This window comes from Propithecus coquereli, unplaced genomic scaffold, assembly GCF_000956105.1.
Source record: "Propithecus coquereli isolate 6110/MARCELLA unplaced genomic scaffold, Pcoq_1.0 Scaffold95, whole genome shotgun sequence".
Lineage (NCBI taxonomy): Eukaryota > Metazoa > Chordata > Mammalia > Primates > Indriidae > Propithecus > Propithecus coquereli.
The window spans coordinates 7,918,290-7,938,318 of NW_012155840.1; the positions used below are offsets into that span (position 1 = coordinate 7,918,290).

The 20,029-nt window shown below is 38.8% G+C and overlaps 1 protein-coding gene across 1 annotated transcript in view; it reads left to right on the top strand.

Moving 5' to 3' along the window:
• FOCAD (focadhesin) overlaps window positions 1-19,627 on the top strand; it is a 255,124-nt gene extending 235,497 nt beyond the window's left edge. Inside the window, exons 35-43 of the mRNA XM_012665049.1 lie at window positions 1,535-1,663; window positions 3,426-3,541; window positions 6,333-6,593; window positions 7,256-7,345; window positions 10,878-11,055; window positions 12,891-12,988; window positions 14,444-14,695; window positions 16,869-16,944; window positions 19,231-19,627. Coding sequence (XP_012520503.1) covers window positions 1,535-1,663; window positions 3,426-3,541; window positions 6,333-6,593; window positions 7,256-7,345; window positions 10,878-11,055; window positions 12,891-12,988; window positions 14,444-14,695; window positions 16,869-16,944; window positions 19,231-19,304 — 1,274 coding nt within the window. The 3' untranslated portion in view covers window positions 19,305-19,627. The remainder of the gene's footprint in view (window positions 1-1,534; window positions 1,664-3,425; window positions 3,542-6,332; window positions 6,594-7,255; window positions 7,346-10,877; window positions 11,056-12,890; window positions 12,989-14,443; window positions 14,696-16,868; window positions 16,945-19,230) is intronic.
• Window positions 19,628-20,029: the final 402 nt, after the last annotated feature.

Consider the following 20,029-nt stretch of genomic DNA (forward strand, 5'->3'; position numbering starts at 1 on the left):
TTTGCTGACTCTGCCTGCTTGTGCTTCCCATTTTTCAACATATGCTGATTTTGCCTCTGCTTCTCCTTTGTCCTGTGCTTCTCCTTTCTGCAGCTGTTTGTCCTTTCGCTGACTCTGCCCCCACTTCTGATTCCCTTTTTTCTGCATTTTCTGATTCTGGTGCTTCTTCTGCTATTCCCACTTCTGCTCTTCCTTTTCCTGCTGATACTTTTCCTTTTGCCAATTCTGCTTCTCTTTCTGCTGATGCTAACTTCTCTTCTGCTGCTGATACTGATCCTGCTGCTTTTCCTTCCCTTTCTTGGTCTTCTACGTTTTTACGCACTGTTTCTGATCTCCTTGTCGCTTCACTTTTACATGGCCCTTAGTGGCTATTCCATCCCTGACTGAACCATATGTTTCTACTCATAAGTACTCCAGTATCTCAGTTTTTCAATTGCCAATTACCCTACACACAACCCTACAAAAGTAATATAATATTAAAGTAATAGTACTGTACCATAGGTAGCTGATTAACCTATGGACTAGCTGTTACTCCCATAGGTGCTCCCTTCTGAAGTGGTCACCATGGCACAGGCTGAGGAGCAGAGAAAGCAGAGAATCTCTTGCTACATTATGTGACCAGTTAGGGCCACAGGAACTAGGTAACCCATAGGCCTTAGAAAGGAATGTACCTGAGTGAACAGTACTTGTCCTCTCTGCTGGAAGCGGATTGAGGAGTAAGTGAGCAATGAGGCAATAATGTAGAGTAAGTTACTTATTTTTCAAATAGATAAAACTGGATTAAAAGACAAGAGAGCATGGAAGACAGCTAAGTAGCAATGTGGAATATTCTTATCCAGATGAGAAAGAAAACCTGGAGACAAAAAAGAACAAAATCCTGAAAGAATGGATGAGCCTGAAGGACATTATGTTAAGTGAAATAAACCAGGCACAGAAATATAAACACTGTATGTTCTCCCTCATACGTGGAAGCTAAAAAAAAGTTGTTCTCATGTAAAAGTAGAGAGTAGAATAGTGGTGACTGGAGGCTGGGAAAAGCAGGAGGATGGGGAATAGGGAGAGGCTGATTAAAGGGTATAAATAAAAACAAGATAGGAGGAATAAGTTCTAGTGCTCTATAGCACTGAAGGGTGACCGTAGTTAACAGTAATTTATCATTATTTTCAAATAGCTAGAAGAGAGGATTTTGAATGTTCCCAGCACAAAGAAATGATAAATATTTGGGGTGATGAATACGCTAATTATCCCTATTTGATCATTGCACATATGTATGGAATTATCACTCTGTACCCCATAAATGTTAATATACAGTTGTTATGTATAAATTAAAAATTGAAATAAGAGAAGAACAGAGGAAGGAAGGTTTTGCAGCAAATGGGCTTGAAATTAAGAGTGCAGAATTGAAGAGTTGATCACAAGTGAAGATATGATATCAGATCCTTTGAAACTAGAAGAAAGAAGGGAAAGTTAGCATTTTCCACTTTCTTAATGCTATGAAGATATTTTATTATATATTTTTTCTTTTATGCTGCAGGTCCTGAATCTGTGCCTCCTTCCCTTCTTAAAGTGGTGATGAAACCCGTAGCAGCTGTTGGAGAAAGCTACCAATATCCTCCTGTGAACTGGGCTGCACTCCTCTCTCCACTTATGAGGCTAAACTTTGGTAAATATCAGATGTTTTTAGGTCTGTAGACTTGGCTTTTAGACTTTGATCTGAGTAGAAAAACATATTCTGTGTCACAGTTGGTAGTGACTGGATAGACGTTTTGGATCTTGAGGTTTGTCGCGTTGGATGTGGCTGAGTTACTTTAACTGAGTCATTGAGTCCCTCTGTGAGGAGGAATAGGTCTAAACATACAGGCCAGATACATTCATCAAAAACAATACTTGACTGAGGTGTGTGTATTGCTGGGAATGAATGCGGTGCAGGTCCCGTAAAGCCTGGGTTGGTAGTTAGCAAACTGTGCTTCCAGAGCCCTAGGTTTCAAGAAGTATGGGATGCTATATAAGTTTCCTCTGGAACAAATTACTACAGACTTAGTGGCTTGAAACAACACAGATTTATTATCTTTACAATTCTATAGGCCAGAAGTCCAACATGTTTCTCACCAGACTAAGATCAAGGTGTTAGCAGCCCAGAATTTCTTTCTAGAGGCTCTAAGGGAGAATCCATTTCCTTTTCTTTTCCAGCTTCTAGAGGTTTCCCACAATCTTTGACTCATGTCACTTCTTTCTCCATCTTCAAAGCAAATAATGGAGGGCTGAGGTCTTCTCACACTGTCATCTTTCTGGTTCTCTACAGCCAGGAAATGTTTTCTACTTTTAAGGACTCACATGATTAATGGGCTCACTTAAATAATTCAGGATAATTTTCTCATCTCAGGATCCTTAACCTTAATCACATCTGCAAAGTTTTTTTTTGCCATATAAGGTAGTATATTCACAGGTTCCAGGGATTAGGATGTGGCCATCATTGGGGGCCATTATTGTGTCTACCACAATTATTTTGTGGTGAGAGGCAAAGTCAGTACACACCTCAGTACCCCCCAGTTCATCCACAGTAACCTCTTTTATACAGAATGGAGTTACCACATGCAAATATGATTTCATATGCTTGCTCCAAAAAAAAAAAGAACAATTTAAAGTGTTGTAAAATTGCATGGGTTTGCATTTGCCTTAACTGTTCTATCACAGTAGAGTACTTAACTTACATGTGATATACAGAATGACTTGTATACTGTAATTTATGTGCAATTTAAAAGATAACTAAAGATGATTTTGACTATACACAATTTTTCACTCAAATGCTCTCATTTGAACCTAATCTATAAGATATGATGTCACCATGTTGGCTTTCCAGAGATTTCATTTGAAAAATATGTTCCTTTGTCCCGCCCCTACTTTTGTGTGCTATATTGAAAATGTTTGTTTTTTAGTAAAATCCTTAGATAAAAAGAAAGATTCTGGTTGGGAAAATAAGTCTGCTGATGGGGATGAGATGACTAAAAAGACTTGATCACTAAAGAATGTGGCTACATCTTTAAGCCATTCCAGACCTCTACATATTTCTATATGAGCTGAATATGAGATGGAGAGGAGGGAAGAATAGAGAGCAAGGGTTTTTTAGCTAGAATTTTCGCATATTTTCAACAGTGTTTGAGTGCGTAGGTTTCTCTGGATATCATAAGGGAAATTTCCCTACCTAGTTCACGTCCCTTGTCAGTTCCAAGATTTAGGACTGTGATGCCATTGGACACATTCTTTTGCCTCATAACCAACAAGTCTCTTGAAATAACTTCTGCTTTACTGAAGTTCTGTTACTGGCAGAATTCACACAAGCAGATGCTTTGATTTGAGATATTAAAGCCTGAAAATGAGTCAGAGAAGCAGCTATATTACAGATTCTTTTCCTTTCTCTCTTTCAGGTGAAGAGATCCAGCAACTGTGCCTTGAAATTATGGTGACCCAGGCACAGTCATCCCAGAACGCAGCTGCACTGTTGGGCTTGTGGGTGATGCCACCACTGATCCATAGTCTGAGTGTATGTAGCCATTAAAGGTGTTGGCCAAGGGGAGGATGTGGTTCTTTTGGAGGAGACTAACTTTGGAGTGGGGGTGTGTTCTCAAAGTCAAGAGTGGACAAATGGGATCTTACAAAAATTGAAGGCTTGATTGTAGCTGGCCTGCAAATTGGAAAATTATATAGTTCAGAACCCCACCTAGCCATTATCATTCATGCTTTAGCCACCATTTATTACAAAAAGGGGACAGTAATGATCAGAGGAATTAAAGTTCCTTTCTCAAGATTATACAGCTAGAAAGTTGTGGAATTATTTGAACCTAGGTTTCTTTGATTACACGGTATATGTAGTCATTTCAGTAGGTATTAAGATGAAAGCAAATCCGCATGCACTGGACTCACCTATGTATTATCCCTTCCTTTCCCAGAGGAGGCAGCAATTAAGGTGAGTCTTGAAGGCTCAGTAAGATTTGGTTAGACATTAAATCAGGGACACCAGGGGATGTAGGTGGGAGGGAGTAGGTGGAAAGAGTGAAACATCTCTGCCGGGGTGTTTAGCTTGAGCAAAGCATTGAGGAAGAAGTGACCTACCCTGATGTTTGTGATAAGGGCTAGCATCTTCCAGGTGTAGGCCAAGGGTACACAGGAAGAATAGGGCAAGAGAGTTTAAAGATAGGTAGTTAGTAAAGATGTATAATTTTGGGTTTCAAGTTAGGACAGAAAGAAAAATGCATTCCATTAGAGGTTTACCAGTTGATAAAAGTTAAATCTTCTCATCTTTGAATTGTCTCCCTAATCTGGCCTATTATTCTTCTGTTCTAGGAGGCTTTTAATCTTTGAGAAAAACCCTCATCTCTTGGCTTTTGTCCCTACTCTGAACTGTTTTTGATTTTTGTTTTTTTTAAACCTTTCCTACTCCTCCCAGTCTTTTTAGTTGAAGGTGGGGCCAGGCATGGTGGCTCACGCCTGTAACCTAGCACTCTGGGAGGCCGAGGCAGGAAGATTGCTTGAGCTCAGGAGTTTGAGACCAGCCTGAGTAAGGGCGAGACCCCATCTCTACTATAAATAGAAAGAAATTAGCCAAACAACTAAAAATAGAAAAAATTAGCCAAGCACCGTGGCGCGTGCCTGTAGTCCCAGCTACCTGGGAGGCTGAGGCAGAAGGATCGCTTGAGCCCAGGAGTTTGAGGTTGCTGTGAGCTAGGCTGACACCATGGCACTCTAGCCTGGGCAAGAGAGTGAGACTCTGTCTCAAAAAAAAAAATAATTGAAGGTGGGTGCTATGGAGATCTGCATCCTTTCTGTCAACTATTAACATTACTCTACCTGTCTGTTCCAAATGTCTCCCATCTAGCTGCCACTAACTGAGCACTTGCTGTGTACATGCTACCTGCAAGCACTCAATGAATACTTATAAACATCAGATTTAATCTCTCTACAACCCTGGCAGGACAATTTTTAAATAGCTTTACTGAGTTACAATTTATATAGCCTAAAATATGACCATTTTAAGTATAAAATTTGATGAGTTTTAGTACATTTATAGATTTTTAGTCATCATCAAGAACACTTCCATCACCTGACAAAGTTCCCTTGTGTCTGTTTGTGATCAATCTCCACTCCCAACCTCAGACCCAGGCCACTACTGATGTGCTTTCTGTCTCTATAATTTTGCCTTTTTTAAAAGAATTTTTATATAAATTTAAATTTCATATACATTTTATAAATTCTTTAGAATGAAATCGTACAATATGAAGTCTTTTATGTCGGACTTACTTCACTTCCGAGAGTTATATTTTATCATTTCCGTTTTACAGGTTGATAAACTGAGGCAAGTGTAGGTCAAGCAAAGTTTGCATGGCCAGTAAGCAGGAGAGCTGTGTCCAGCTGACTTCAAAGCCCTATTCTGTTAACTCCTCCTTCCTTTGTAATCAGGCCTATCTCCAATAGCCTGTTTTGTCGACCTCAGAAATTTTTCTTTGGCATTTGTCCTTGATTATAGGTCTTTATTGTTTTTGTTAATTGATAAGTTCATTTTCTTATAAAATCGTGAGATGGCATATTCTTTAAAACGAGCTGTTCAGAACACTGATGCAACTACATTAATCTTTTTAGAAATTTACTGATTTCATGGTGAGATTTTATTTTTTAGACCACTTCTTTTAGACTTGCTGTCCCTTTAGTATCATACTTATGTTTCTAAGAATCTTTGAAGCCCATTCTCTGAAAGTCCGTGTTACATAACAGAGCTATTACTAACCATGCCCCTTCTTGGCTCTCAGGAACTCTAAGATGCCTTGGTCAGTTCCACATACTCAGCTGGAGGTTTTTCTTTGGCCAGAAATAGTCCCAACATGCCAGTTCTCCTTATTACTTTTTCAGTTTTTCCCAGAAGTAATTAATAATATCAGATGCTCTGTTTATTTCCAGCAGATGAACCTGTCATCTTCCTTTTCTTGCCAGAAAAGGAGACCTTTTAAAACTAGAAAGCAACTGTAATGTACTTTCAGAAGTAGCATTTTATTCTGTTCACTGCAAAGATCCAAGGTTTAGGCTGAGTAGTTCACAGATGGATTGGCAGATACCATATACACACATGAGTCACCCTGGCTCAGAAGTGACTGCAGCAGCCAAAATTACATGCATTAGTGGCCCATTGGACCATGAAACTGTGGGAAAACGAGGGAAGAAGGAAGTAACCTGAACGTTTTATCTCTCAGTCTACCCTCAAGCACAGTGATGACCAAGAGGTTTTGAGCATTGCAAACCCAGACTTGCCTGTTTCCATCTGACCTCTTCGGTTTCACTTCCAGCTGAATATCAAGAAATACCTCCTGGTGTCTGCACCTCTGTGGATAAAATATGTCTCCGATGAACAGCTTCTGGGTTTTGTTGAAAACTTAATGATAGCAGTTTTTAAAGTGGCTTCACCGCTTTGCAATCCTGAATTGTGCCCAAGTGCCTTACAGGGTCTGAGCCAGGCCATGAAACTGCCCAGCCCTGCCTGCCATCTCTGGAGTCTGCTCTCTGAAGCTACTGGGAAAATTTTTGATCTTCTACCAAATAAGATTCGGGTGAGGAACAAAAATATTTACATTCCTGACAATTTATGTTTGGGATTTTTTAAAGCCTTTTGCCAAAGTGGGGAGGTGTATGTTTTAAGAATGTGGGTGGGAAAGGCTAGCAAGAAATAACCACATTCTTCACTAGGAGTTTGTTTGCTTCCAAGATCTAAATTGAGGTTGAATATTTAGAAGCAAAGTTTTGAGCAAGCTCAGAAGCAGGTTAACCAGTGCTGCACCAGGAAATTTGCTGTTAGGCAGTTTTTACCAAATGCCTGTAGAAGATGAGCAAACTCAGAAATCTATACACCTTACAGCTATAGAATCCTTGGGCATATTGTCCAATGCACTATCATATCAAATGACTTAATATTAGCCCTTGCCCTCCCCCAACAGACCTCTGAATTGTAGTTTTACAAAGAGGTTAAAAATTCATTTGGGATGATGGAATTCTGAAAAGGAAAAAAAGTACAGCCCCCCACCCCTTATACAAAATAACAGGAAAGATGTTTTTAAAATGATAAAAATTGGCCGTGTGTTTGTGTTTGGTTAAAATTAGAATCTCATCAACTGCTATGCATGAGGATAAGAAAATCTAATAATTTGTCAGAACGTTAAGAATAAACTTGTTATTTTACATTGTATTTTGACATGCTTGGGATTTTCCTTACCAGAGAAATGACGTAGAGCTGTATATCAGTGTAGCAAAATGCCTCTCGGAAATGACGGATGATGATGCCAATCGGGTTGCCCAGATTACTAAGGTAATAACATATCTATATTTTTTTCATTATTGAGGCAGGAATTACCATTGAAAAATTGATTGCTGTTTCCTGTTGGCTGAAGCTAGTTTTGCCTCATATTTGTTACTGGTTAATTTCAGGAAACTATCTTTCTGTTTCATGTGGAGTCTAGTGTCCAGACTGCTGGTATGATTTGTGCTTAATAAATGTTGTATGGTGTCTACCAGCGAGATGTTTAAAAAGACAAAAAACAAATAAAAATATTGTATGTATGGCTAGAGGGGTGAATAACTTTTTAAGCCAATTTCTCCCACTTATCCTTCACCTGATAATGTCCTTTTGGAATGAAGAAAGATGGCTGATTGACAAACAAGCACTATTAGCCCTGACACAGGATAATTTACAAGTACCCTCCATACCCATATGCAGTCAAATGATGAATGAACAAAAAAGTAACATATCAGTAAAGTTACCAGATTTACCAAATCAAATACAATATTTTTTGTTAAATTTGAGTTGCAAATAAACAATAATTTTTTAGTACCTGTACATCTCAAAATGACATACTTGAATGGCAACCTTGCATACCAGCCAATACTAATTGTCTAGAGCAGCGGTCCCCAACCTTTTTGATACCAGGGACCAGTTTCATGGAAGACAGTTTTTCCACATACTGGGGAGGTAGGAGGAGATCGCTGCCTCAGCTCCACCCCACCCCAGATCAGCAGGCGTTGGATTCTCACAGGGAGCAAGCCAGCTGGAGCCCTCGCATGTGCAGTTTGCAGTGGGGTTCGTGCTCCTGTGAGGGTCTAATGCGGCTGCTGATCTGATGGGGCGGTGCCCGGGCGGTGATGGAGCGATGGGGAGCAGCTGTGGGTGCACGTGGGGCTTCGCTCACTTGCCTGCCACTGGCCTCCTGCTGTGCGGTCCAGAGGTTGGGAGCTGCAGGTCTAGAGAACTGTGAGCTCCCCCATAGCTGGTGGACTTCTTGTCATTTATTTTACTTTATGACAGGTTTACCTATTCAGTTGGATCCTTGAATTTCTGCATCATATAACGGTGGTTCTCAAAATGTGGTCCCTGGACCAATGTCATCAGCATCACCTGGGAATTAATTAGAAACACAAGTTCTCCAGTCCCACTCTAGACCTGCTGAATCAGAAACTCTGGAGGTGGAACCCAGGAGTGTGGGTTTTAATAGTCTCTTAGGTGATTCTGGTGCATCCTAAGCTTTGAGAACCAGTGTTACAGAGTATTTGGAATAACAGCATTTTGGAGATTAGCTTGTTTAAATCAAGGAGAAGCAGTTTAAGGAAATAGTTAAAAGGGTAGATTCTGGAGCCTCACTGTTCCGGTTTGAAATCTAGCTCTGCAGTTTGTTAGCAGTGTGATCTTGGTTCAAGTTTCATAATGTCTCCCTGCCTCAGTTTCCTCATCTATAGAAGGGAGATAATAACACCTACCTGTTAGGGTTGTTTTGAAAGTTAAATGACTTAATTCATCCAAGTACTTGGAATAGTATCTGGCCCAAAGTGAGGACTCAGTAATTATTTATTATCATAATATTACATTTGTGTAACTATTATATCTTATTATTCACACAGTATAGTTGGGAATAAATCATGTAATTTACTTCTTGGTACCTGGAGCTAGAGGTTGCTGTGTTATAATCACATGGGTTCCCAAGTACCATTCAGAACATTGTCGTTGGAACATACTAAATAGTGTTCTGATGTCCCCAAAGGAGTTAGTCTGCTCCACTGAGGTCAGAATTTTTTATTCATGTCTAGAAACAACAGGGGTAGAATAAGGTAGTGGTGGAGAGCACAGACTCCCTGGATTCCAATGCTTGCTCTGCCACCTCTGGCTGTGTGACCTTAAGCAAGTTACTTAACCTCTGTGCTTCAGTTTCCCCCTCCGTAAAGGTGGGATAATAATAGTAATCTACGCAGAGGGTTGGTGTAAGAATTAAATAGTTAATACAGCAGTCCTCACGTGTTTTGATCTCAGGAACACTTTAGTTTCTTACAAATTGTTGAGGACCCCAAAGAGCTTTTATTTATCTGGGTCGTATCTGTTGATATTTACCATATTAGAAATTAAAACTAGGAAAATTTTAAAATATTTACTTAAAAATAATAACCCATTACATCTTAGCATGAATAATAAAAATAATTTTTTAAAGCACAACTTAGAAAAGTGGCATTATCTTAAATTTTTACAAATCTCCTTAATGTTTGGCTTATTAGAAGACAGCTGGATTCTCATGGCTGCTTCTTCATTCCATCTGTTGTGATGTTGTTTTGGTGAAGTATGTGAAGAAATCCCAGCCTTAACAGATATGTAGGTGGAGAGAGGAAGAGTGTGTAATAGTCTTTGCAGAGAATTATGAATATCCGTCTTTGATATTGCATCAAAACTCAACAACTGGTAGTTTCTTAGAGGTTAATTGCAATGTGGAATCAGAAACCATGTCAGTGAAACTCACATGCTTTGTTAAATTAAAATCCACTGGTCTTCCAAGATCCAAGATCTTCCAAATGTTGGCACATTTCATTATATAATATAAAAACATAATATTTGTTAATATCACCAGTTATCAGAAAAGCCTTTTACGTATTGGGAAGATGCCAAGCTCATAGAAGCAGAAACAAATTTTCCAAAAATCTAATTTTTGCTCAAAAACTCAGATTTTATCATTAGGGACAAACACTGTCATGTATTTTCCTTGAAGTGACAGACTCACTTCCTTCAATTTTAAGAAAATAATCTGTCATATACGCAGTGTGAATAATCATAGTTTGTCCATCAGTCATTCCTGCAAGTAAATGGTGTTCCGTGAAAAGAGTGGCTGTTTCAGCTCACAGGTTAATCTTACAAGCGTTCTTCCTTGCCTTGATGCCACCAGCATTCTTGCGTATGCAGCAGAAGTCCCTCATGAGTATTTCCCAGTTTGTCCCACAGAATGTTAAAAAAAAAAAAAAGTACTCAAGAGCCAAGTTTTAATGAAACTAATAATTTTTATTGTTTACAAGGATATTTTAAGTGAAACTGGCTTTTAAAAAAAATTATATGTGGCCGTTAAAAATAAAATGAATACTAGTACAGTTTGGTGTTAATATAAAAATAGTTTTGACCTTACAGAACCTCTAAAAGGGCCTTGAGATCCACCAGAAGTCTGTGGAGTACATTTTGAAACCCACTGAATTAATACGTGTTAAAAGGCTTTAGAATGGTGCTTGGCACATGATAAACACTATATTTGTTAGTTACCCTTTTATTATCGTTATTATTATTATTATTATTATTTGTGTACACTTAATATTATCACCAACTAACCCGTGAACATATTTGTTTTTATGAAGAAACAGGTAACATTACAACCCTCTATTGTACATTTTAATTTAGCCCGCAGGCAGATAGGTCACATGCTGCAGAAACTGAACAGAAAGATAACATCGAACTCACCTTTTCTGTTTTGCCCCTCCCCTGAAATTCTGTAGCTACTTCAGTTTTAATTTACTGGTAACTGAACAATTTACTTTTTTTGCAGAGCAACATAGAAAAGGCTGCCTTTGTCAAACTGTACTTAATCTCTCAAGGACGGTTCCCATTGATGAACTTGACCGATATACTGAGTGTAGCTGTGCAGCACCATGAGAAAGAGATGCTGGCCTGGATGATTCTGCACAGCTTATACCAGGCGCGGATCATAAGCCATGCCAACACAGGTGAGGCCAGCCTGCCTGCTGTCTCTTTTAAGTTGTACTTGTTTTCTCAACTTAAAATTTAGTTTAGTGCTTCTTGACACAGTTAGGCCTTCTTACCGCACGTGAGGAGTGCCTTGGATGGAAATGAGCAATTATAGCTCACAACATGCACTTTCTGGAGATGAGAATGTGTTCTTCTGAGGCTTTTTATATTGCCTTTGGCTCTTCAGACCCTCAAGGATACAAACGAGTGGACCAGGTTGCTTCTGCCTGTTTAACTTCAGTTTCCCAAACACACAAGATGTCATTTGATTCTGCCCAATAATTTTATGAAAATGGCTTTTGGATGGTCATTTAATAAACAAAAGAGAAAACAGAAACAAAAAAATTAAATAGTTATTTTATAGAAGAACTTCCCAGGAGACTAATACAATCTGGCTACCCTACGTGCATTCTTAAGCCTGAAGCTCTGCTAATGACTTACATGGTGCAACTTTTAGACCATTTTAGACTTTATATTTTAATAATCACTGGATAAAGGAGCTCCTCCATTACTCCTTTCATCTCTTTGTTCATGTGCTTATAATTTTTCCAGACTATGTTCAAGTTCTGAATGGCAACTGGGTTACATGGGTTAGATGTGGCTGGGAAGCCCTTGTTATCACAGACAAGTTACTTATATTTATGTGCCCCATTTTCCCCATCCTTCTCTTGTATCTTTATGATTTTGAGGGGAAACAAAAAACATGTTTATAATTCTCTATAAGACCATATAAGAAATTTTGATTCATCCTCCTCTTTGGCAGTTCAGACAGTTGCCCATATGTGCATTAGTGCTTGCCCACTGAAAAATGAACCAGTGATGAGAAACTGGATTTTTCATTCTAACCCCAAAGTGTCTTTATCAGGAAGAAATCAAGTAGGCATTTCCAACTAAACATGAAGTTACATGCAATAAACTGAGATAAATTTGGTGTTGCCTTTTGTTTTAACTAGCAGCTCTCACATGTAGTTCCCATTTTCCTCTTACTAAGTTTTAAAAACCTTCCTAAGTAGTCTTTACTGTGCTAAAAAATTAAAAAGAGAAAAAAAGTCAATATTTCTGCTAATGTTTGTTCCCCAGTTACCCTGTAATGGTTGGTTTTTATTTTTCTTTATATGTCTTTGGGATGGGTTTCCTCTGTGATTTTGGCATAGATTGGGAACACTTAAGCAAAGGAAGACTATAAAAATGGCTAATGATCCAAAATTCAACATTACTAGCTAGTTGGCATGCCAGATTTCTCCTAGTGTGTTTAACACATTAACTGCCACATAAGAAAAAAATTTGTTTTTCCTTAGGGCCACAGTGTTTTATTATGAAAGTAGAATAAAAATTTTGAAAACAAAATGATCTTTTCTAATTTAATGAAAAATTTGTTATTTTTTCTGTGCACGAGTTATATACAACTTGAAAAATAGTTCATGCGGCTCCCAGGGTAAAGAGATGTGTGAGTTACGTATGCTTCAGAAGGCCCCAGGCTCAAAATTAGCGTGAGTTAAATACAACTCACATGGCAGTTAATGTGTTAATGTTCAGAGAGAAACTCCAGCAAATGCATTTAATTAGTAATGAGAGTAGAGATTTGAAGAATAGATTGGGTTTTGAAAATTAAAGGCCAAAATACAGTTATCGGATATGTTAAAGAACTCTCTCTCACAGGCAATCACAAGTCTCAGGTATTGCAAGAGAACTTGAAACTGTTTAGTGGAATCCTCACCAGGTGTTGTGCTTTAGTTATGATGGTTATTACTGATCTGTTTTACATTTCAAAGGAAAACCATGGTCTAGTAAAGAAATATCCTTTTTGTTTCAGGTGTACTGAAGAGAATGGAGTGGCTCTTGGAACTCATGGGTTATATCAGAAATGTTGCTTACCAGTCAACATCTGTTCAGAACGTGGCTCTTGATGAGGTACAATCTAGAGGAGTAATTTGTACCTTCCTTGTAAAATTTATAACTTATATTTACTCTCCCAAAAGAGGAATATGTTGTTGCTTGCCGCTTTTCTTTGCCTCCTTCCGCTTATTTTTGAGACACTGTTAACAATTCTGCAGTGCCACAGGAAATGCGTATTCTTACTACACTCTCGGAGACACCCAGGGATGCCCTTTGACAGATATTTTCAGCAAAATATGTTCTTTGACAAACAGAACACAACGGACACTAACTGGAAAGGGAACCCATGGTTCTGTGTACCTGTGTACTTGGGTTTGATCCTGTAAAAGTTGTGGGAATACAGGGCTCTGGCCTTCACATAAGGCTAAAAACGCCTGGTTTAAAGACATTCCTGAAGTGTATGTAAATAATCTGTATATATGCCAATACTTACATGTGTATGCGCACATATTGGAAGTTTTTATCACACCTGCAAAATGACCTGTGACCCCAAAAAAGTAAGGACCCCTGGTATTAGGTGAGTTAAAAAAAAAAAAAAAAAAGATTAATACAATGAAGGTAGCTCTTTCCCATTCTCCTTCTTCATTGTCTTGACGTAGCTGGCTGCTGTGCGTGTTTTAGTGGTGGAATTGTTTTCCACAGGCACACTGCAAGAGTATCCTCTTTACTATGTGAGTAAAATTTGCATAACCTGAGACGTTCTTTGACATTCTGTCCGGTTTTCTGAAGAATTCTGTGTCTTTTTGAAATTTTAATTCATGAGATGAGGAATTTTAAGAGATTGAGAATTACTTTTTAAACTTTTTGAACTAGCATAATCTGTCCTCTTTTTCTTCCAATTTCCTAAGTTTTTAACTTTCTCTGTTTTCTAAAAAAATCTTAAAGACTGAGAATCTAGATGAGCAGAAAGAAGTGTAGTTTAAATCACAGTAATCCAACAACTCAGGTGGCTGCTATTACTCCCATTTCTACAAGTGTCTAGATGAGTCTAAAATCTAAATGAATGGCTCCTAAATACATTTCAAAAATAAAATCAGACTATACACATTTTTTTTTAAAGTTAGTTTTGGCCACATAACAATAAATCTCTTTCCCTATCTCTCAATTTCTTGAAAGCTTTGAAAACACCAAAACAGGAATGTTTGGATCTTGGTGTGATTAGGAATTGAATAATTTATGTTCCTGCTGAAATGTCATTAATAGAATAATCCTAATAATAAAACTATTGGACCTTCTGTCTTCACATAAGGGGAGCTCAGAAACCTTCCAAATCCCTAAAATGTCTCTTATCTAAACATGGAAATTGGGTTTGCTGTTCAGTCCAGTTCCTCTTCTTGGGTAGGGCTGAGATAAGAAGAGTGGTTGAGTGAAGGGGAAATGACATTACATCATGACAGGGCTGTGTATATGAACATGTGTTTGTTTGAGTTGTTAAAACATCTGACCTAATGTTTCTATTTTCCATCATAGGCTTTGGATTTCTTCTTGCTGATATTTGCAACTGCAGTGGTTGCATGGGCAGACCACGCTGCCCCTCTCCTCCTCGGCCTTAGTGCCAGTTGGTTGCCATGGCATCAGGAGAAAGGCCCAGCTGGGCCAGCATCAAGCTTCCTTGGCAGGAGTCCAATGCATAGGGTCACTCTGCAGGAGGCTCTCACTCTCCTTCCTAGTAGCATGCCTCTCCTGCTGCAGAAAGAGCCATGGAAGGAACAGACCCAGAAGGTGAGGTTGGCGGCCACCTGCTTAGCAGGGCAGGCAGCTGTTTTCTCTTCATTGAGGTGGAAGTTAAGTGCAACTTGAATCACACCACAGGCTTTCATCCTCAGCCCCAAAGCTCAGCCAGATGCAGAATCTCAGAGATTGAGGCTAGCCCAGGCTCCAGGCAACTGCTAATTAAAGACAAGTCAGCAATTTGCTTACAGTTGGGGTGGGTGTAGAGAAAAGCCCATACTTGCATTCGTTTATTGAAGACACATGTGTTCTTAATCCTTGGGTGGAGAGGATGGTTAAATCTCAGAGAGCTCAGAATCTCAAAGGACAGATAGGAAGGCAAATTCAGGGTTACAAAGTGGTGTGATAAGTAGGGTACAGTGATGGTGGTGAGCAAGGGAGTCGGTCAACAATGCCTGGGGTGGGTCAGGGAAGTCTTCTGAAAAGAAGTGTGGGGTCTGGAACGTCCATCTTCTTATAGCATATTTAAGGCTCCCCATAACTTACTCCATCCCACAAACATGCTCCAGGTACCCATCGTGCCCCTGGCCTGTACTAGATGTCCAGCTGAGTTTTGTAAAGGTCTAGTATCATCACCCTTGCCCTCAGGAAAATCCAAACTTTTTCAGTTTGCTGTTGAGTCCAGTTCTTCTCCTGGGGTAGGGATCAGGGAGGAGAGGGGTTGCATGAAGGGAAGATGGCATTGCATCGAGACAAGGGCTGTAAACATGTGTTACTTTGAGTTGTTAAGACATATAACCTAAAAGGAAACATCTTAATTTTTTTGTCATTGAGGTTCCCCAGGCTACCAGCTGTTGTGCAGAGTGTATGAAAATGTTGTGCTTACGGTACTTATTATATGGCTCTGACCTGTCCTTCATACAGTTGGTTGGAAGTTCTTTTTTGATCTCATTTAATCAAAACTGGATTTTTATGAAGTTGAAAGCTTAAAACTTTTTGTTGCTTATTCTTGAAATTTGAACATTAATCCTTAAGAGCATTTCTGAACTGTGGACCATGGTTTAGCTAAGCACAATTCCATTGAGTGTCTTAATTAAAATGCCTTTTATTTTTCTTGAACCTGATAAATATTAGTATTGCTGCCTCAAATTTTGTGTTTTATGTTCCATTTTAAATCAAAATAAATTTAAGTGTGGTGTTCCCAAATGTTATTTCTGGACTACGATACCATGTACACTTTGCACTACAGTGTAGATGTCTTGCATTGATTTGTATTTGTAGTGCTTGATTTATTTTATAAAACAAAATTGAGGAAAACAATAAAAAATTTAATTAAATCAGGGAATTAGGAATATTTTATTTTTCTTCCTGTTTTACTCTTCACTCTAGCTTCTATAATCCAAAGTTGAAACGCCCAGTACCTGTCACTAATATATGTGTTTTTTAACGAGCCAAGATTGGCAACATTCAGTCATTGATGAAATCACCCTGTATCTAATTCAAAAACAATTTCGGCTGCATCCTGGGAGATCAGTCAAACTCATGAATACTATGAGTTTCTATAGTACCTCATTTGTAGGATTTATTCACAGTTAATATGCTTGGCTCTAACCCAGTAAATTGTTTTCTATCTTTTCTCTTACATTTCAACTTTGTTTCATATCCATTTGGGCATAAATTGTTCTTATCTACAGAAACATATTTTGTTTCAGAAACAGGGTCTTATATCTGATGTGCCCGCCTATTTATTGCCCAGCCTAGGAGCCTAGGCCAGGATGCACCCGGAACCAGGTGGGAGGCAGCAGGATGCAAAGAAGGAGCATAGGGCTTTGAAGCCAAGTGTACCTGGTTCAAATCTTGACTCTGCTATTTATTGGGAATGGACTTGGGCAAGGGTCTTAACCTCTCTGGGCCTCTCATAGCCATGAAAGATAATGTTCCTGGCACAGAAGAGGCCCTCTCGGCCCATGTCTACCTCACTCTTAAAACCTATGGCAGGTCTCAGGGTATACAGCAGGGGAAAGTCATTTGACTAAATGGGAGCTGTATCCAACTTTACCATCTCTTGTGCTTGGTCCCCGTCTCGTCTCTATGCCTCTAGCCCAGGCAGGTATTGCCTAAGAGCAGTTGCACTGATACTCGTGTATGCAGGCCCAAGGGACTGACTGTTCACTTGTTGATACTAGGATTCTCTCACTGACACTGGTTTTCATTTTCATCCTAGTTCATTGACTGGCTATTCAGCATCATGGAAAGCCCTAAAGGAGCTCTCTCAGCAAAGTCCAGGGAGCTTTTAAAAGGTATCACTTCCATTCCTTATGCTCAGTATAGGGGAGAGCCGCCCATTATCCTCTGTGGTGCGGAGTGGCATTCTAGTGCAAACAGGTTGAGTATCCCTCATCTGAAATGCGTGGGACCAGATGTGTTTTGGATTTTGAAATTTTCTGGATTTTGAGATATTCGCATATACTTAATGAGATATCTTAGGGATGAAACTGAAGTCTAACCACAAAGTATTTATGTTTCATATATACCTGACACACATAGCCTGAAGGTAATTTTATACAATGTTTTTAATAATTTTGTGTATGAAACAAAGTTTGTGTTAAGTAATTATATGTAGAATTTTCCACATGTTGGCATTCAAAAAGTTTTAGATTGCGGAGCATTTCAGATTTTGGATTTTTGGATCAGGGATGCTCAACCTGTGTTGGTTTCTAAAAGGGCTAATCGTGGTTCAGTTTAAAACAGTAATTTGGAGCTGTCACCAGTGTGGCGTTTCAAAACAGAAAGTGGGTTAAAGAAGAGTTCTAGTGCCTTTAAATTTAACTTCTATTTAAATGGCTTTGAAATGGTTTATTGTAATAGTAAAATATAATTAAAACTTCAAAAATTCAGAAAAGTAAAAAGCAGCAAAGAGAAATCCAGAGTCCTATTGCCCAGCGACAATTTTGATATTATCCATAAGAAGTTTTTGCCCTTTTCTGTGTATGAGTGTTGTTTAACATATTTATAATCGTATACAATTGATAAATACACAGTTTGATTACTGCCTTTTTAAACATTATTTTTAAAGCATTTAACCTTGTTCTTACAGTGCCTTCATAAGTAGTATTTTTAATGGCTGCATAGCACTTTGCGAAGGGAATGAGGCATTTCCCATACTTTCAGGCATTTAGATGGTTTTTGTGTCTTTTATACTTCTCTGCTGACTTTGTTAAACTATGACAGTAGGATCCACAAACACAGAGGATCATTCTGTGCAAATTATGTAGATTCTTTTACTCAAATCTGAGAAGTCATTTGGGCATTGGGTCTGTGGCCTGTCATGGCTTGTACTTGTCCCCCATGTCTTGGGACTTGGGAGCCTGGAGCTTACCAGTGGCTGCCGCTGCTGTCCTGACATGCTGTAAGATGCCGCACTCAGAACGCTGCCTGTTGGCCTACTCTGTGATAACGCATCTGGTCAGCCTGGAGTCAGAGTAGGATCCCTATTTTACTGGGACGTGTGGTACAATTTATTGTGGTACGATAAGCAAGAATTCATTTGTTCTGATTCTTCCCTTACCCCCAAAGTGAGGAGGCGCCATGTGTAGGACGGAACAGTGCCTCCATATGATTCTGACAAACCACAGAACTTCACTGAGAATCAGGGCTGTGGTTTGACATATTTTCACTTTATCCATCCCTAGAGACTTGCTGCTAGGCTTTCCTCTGTTTGCCTCAGGGAGTTTGGACTCATTTTTAATGGCTGTGGGTCATTCCATAAAAACGCTGATAGCTCCAAACGTGTACTGTCTTAGGTCACTAAGATAACAACTGATACTGATGAGGAAAACAGCCATTCGAGTCAAGGAAGCACATGTTCACTTGATTATATGGTCACGGGCTTATTAGACACACAAAATAACTGTAACTCTGGCTTACCTGCATTCCTTCACATTATTATATTTTAAATAGCATCTCAATATATTTATAATAACATTCTAAAATAAGATATATAACAAGTTACCTAAAGGGAATACACAGAACTTCCCTACTTTAAATTGATCCCTAAGAGACCCACAACAGATCAGAAATAGTATAGACTTGTGGGTACATATTCAAATATAGTTTAGTGTAGTCATACTTGCTCCATTGAGCATAAACCTAACTTCATTATAGGGTTGGGTTTTTTGTTTCTGTTTTTTAGCTTCAATTAAACATTTAATGAAAATAACATATTTACATAGAAAAGAACACAAATCTTAAGTAGATTTTTACAAAGGGAACACTCCCATGTAATTAGCACATATATCAAGAAAAAGAACATCACTAGCATCTCAGAAGTCACTTTTCATTTTAGTTCTGCAAAATTCCCCACTAACTTATTGCAGGGTAATTTTTTAAAAAAACTTCCCCCCCAGCCTTTATAAATGATTTTCTGCCATTAACATTCTGCCAAAGGCTTGATGGGAATCCTTAGTCCTGAAGATTAGCCAAGTGAGAAAAAGGCAAGTTCTGCTCTGACACCTTTTTGATCAAAATGACCTTTCAAATACAGCTCCACCATCTGCAACGGTGAACTTTATTTTTTGTCCTCTTAGCCACCCTGCTGTCCTTGAGAGTCCTCCCAGAATTTAAGAAGAAAGCTGTATGGACCAGAGCGTACGGTTGGTGAACAGTTTTGCAGTAACCAGTAGCATTCTCAGCTAGATGAGGAAAACCATGGAAATGGAAGAAGTTTTTCAGAATTCATGTGTGGGGTTGCTGAGACATGATGCAGAGAGTTAAGGGTCATGAAAAAGTAGCCACTTCACTGACAGCTTGACACATGCATGCTGGGAGAGGTTTGCGTTGCTTTAATTCCCAAGCCACTTGAGACTGAAACAGGAACTTGAATTTCTTTATTTGATTAGAGTTCAATTTGAAGATTTTCTTTGTGAAAACTTGACTATAGCATCATCTCCTCACTAAATTCTAGTAAAATAATCTTGTGACTTTTGCGCATGTGACTTTTGTTTTAGGGCAGGGGGGAAGTTGCCAGCACCACTAACTATTATGACAGTGGCATTATGATCTATTTTCCATGAAGTCTCTAAGAGGATATTCATTGGCTCAATGAGTCAGATAAGTTTTTTCATTGATAAAACATTCTCTTATAACTGCTATACACATTTAAATAATAAGCATGGTATTGAATATCGGCTAAATCTGATTCATTAATGGCATCTAAAATTTCCTTGTGCTCACTTGAATGCAGGTGAAAATTGCAATTCAAACTAGCTTTAGCCAAAAAGGAGAATATTTTTTCACAAACCAAGAAATTTAAGAGTGTATCTGATCAGGCACAGCTGCACCCAGGGAATCAAAAGATGCCATCAGGCTTTGTTCCTCTTGGGATCA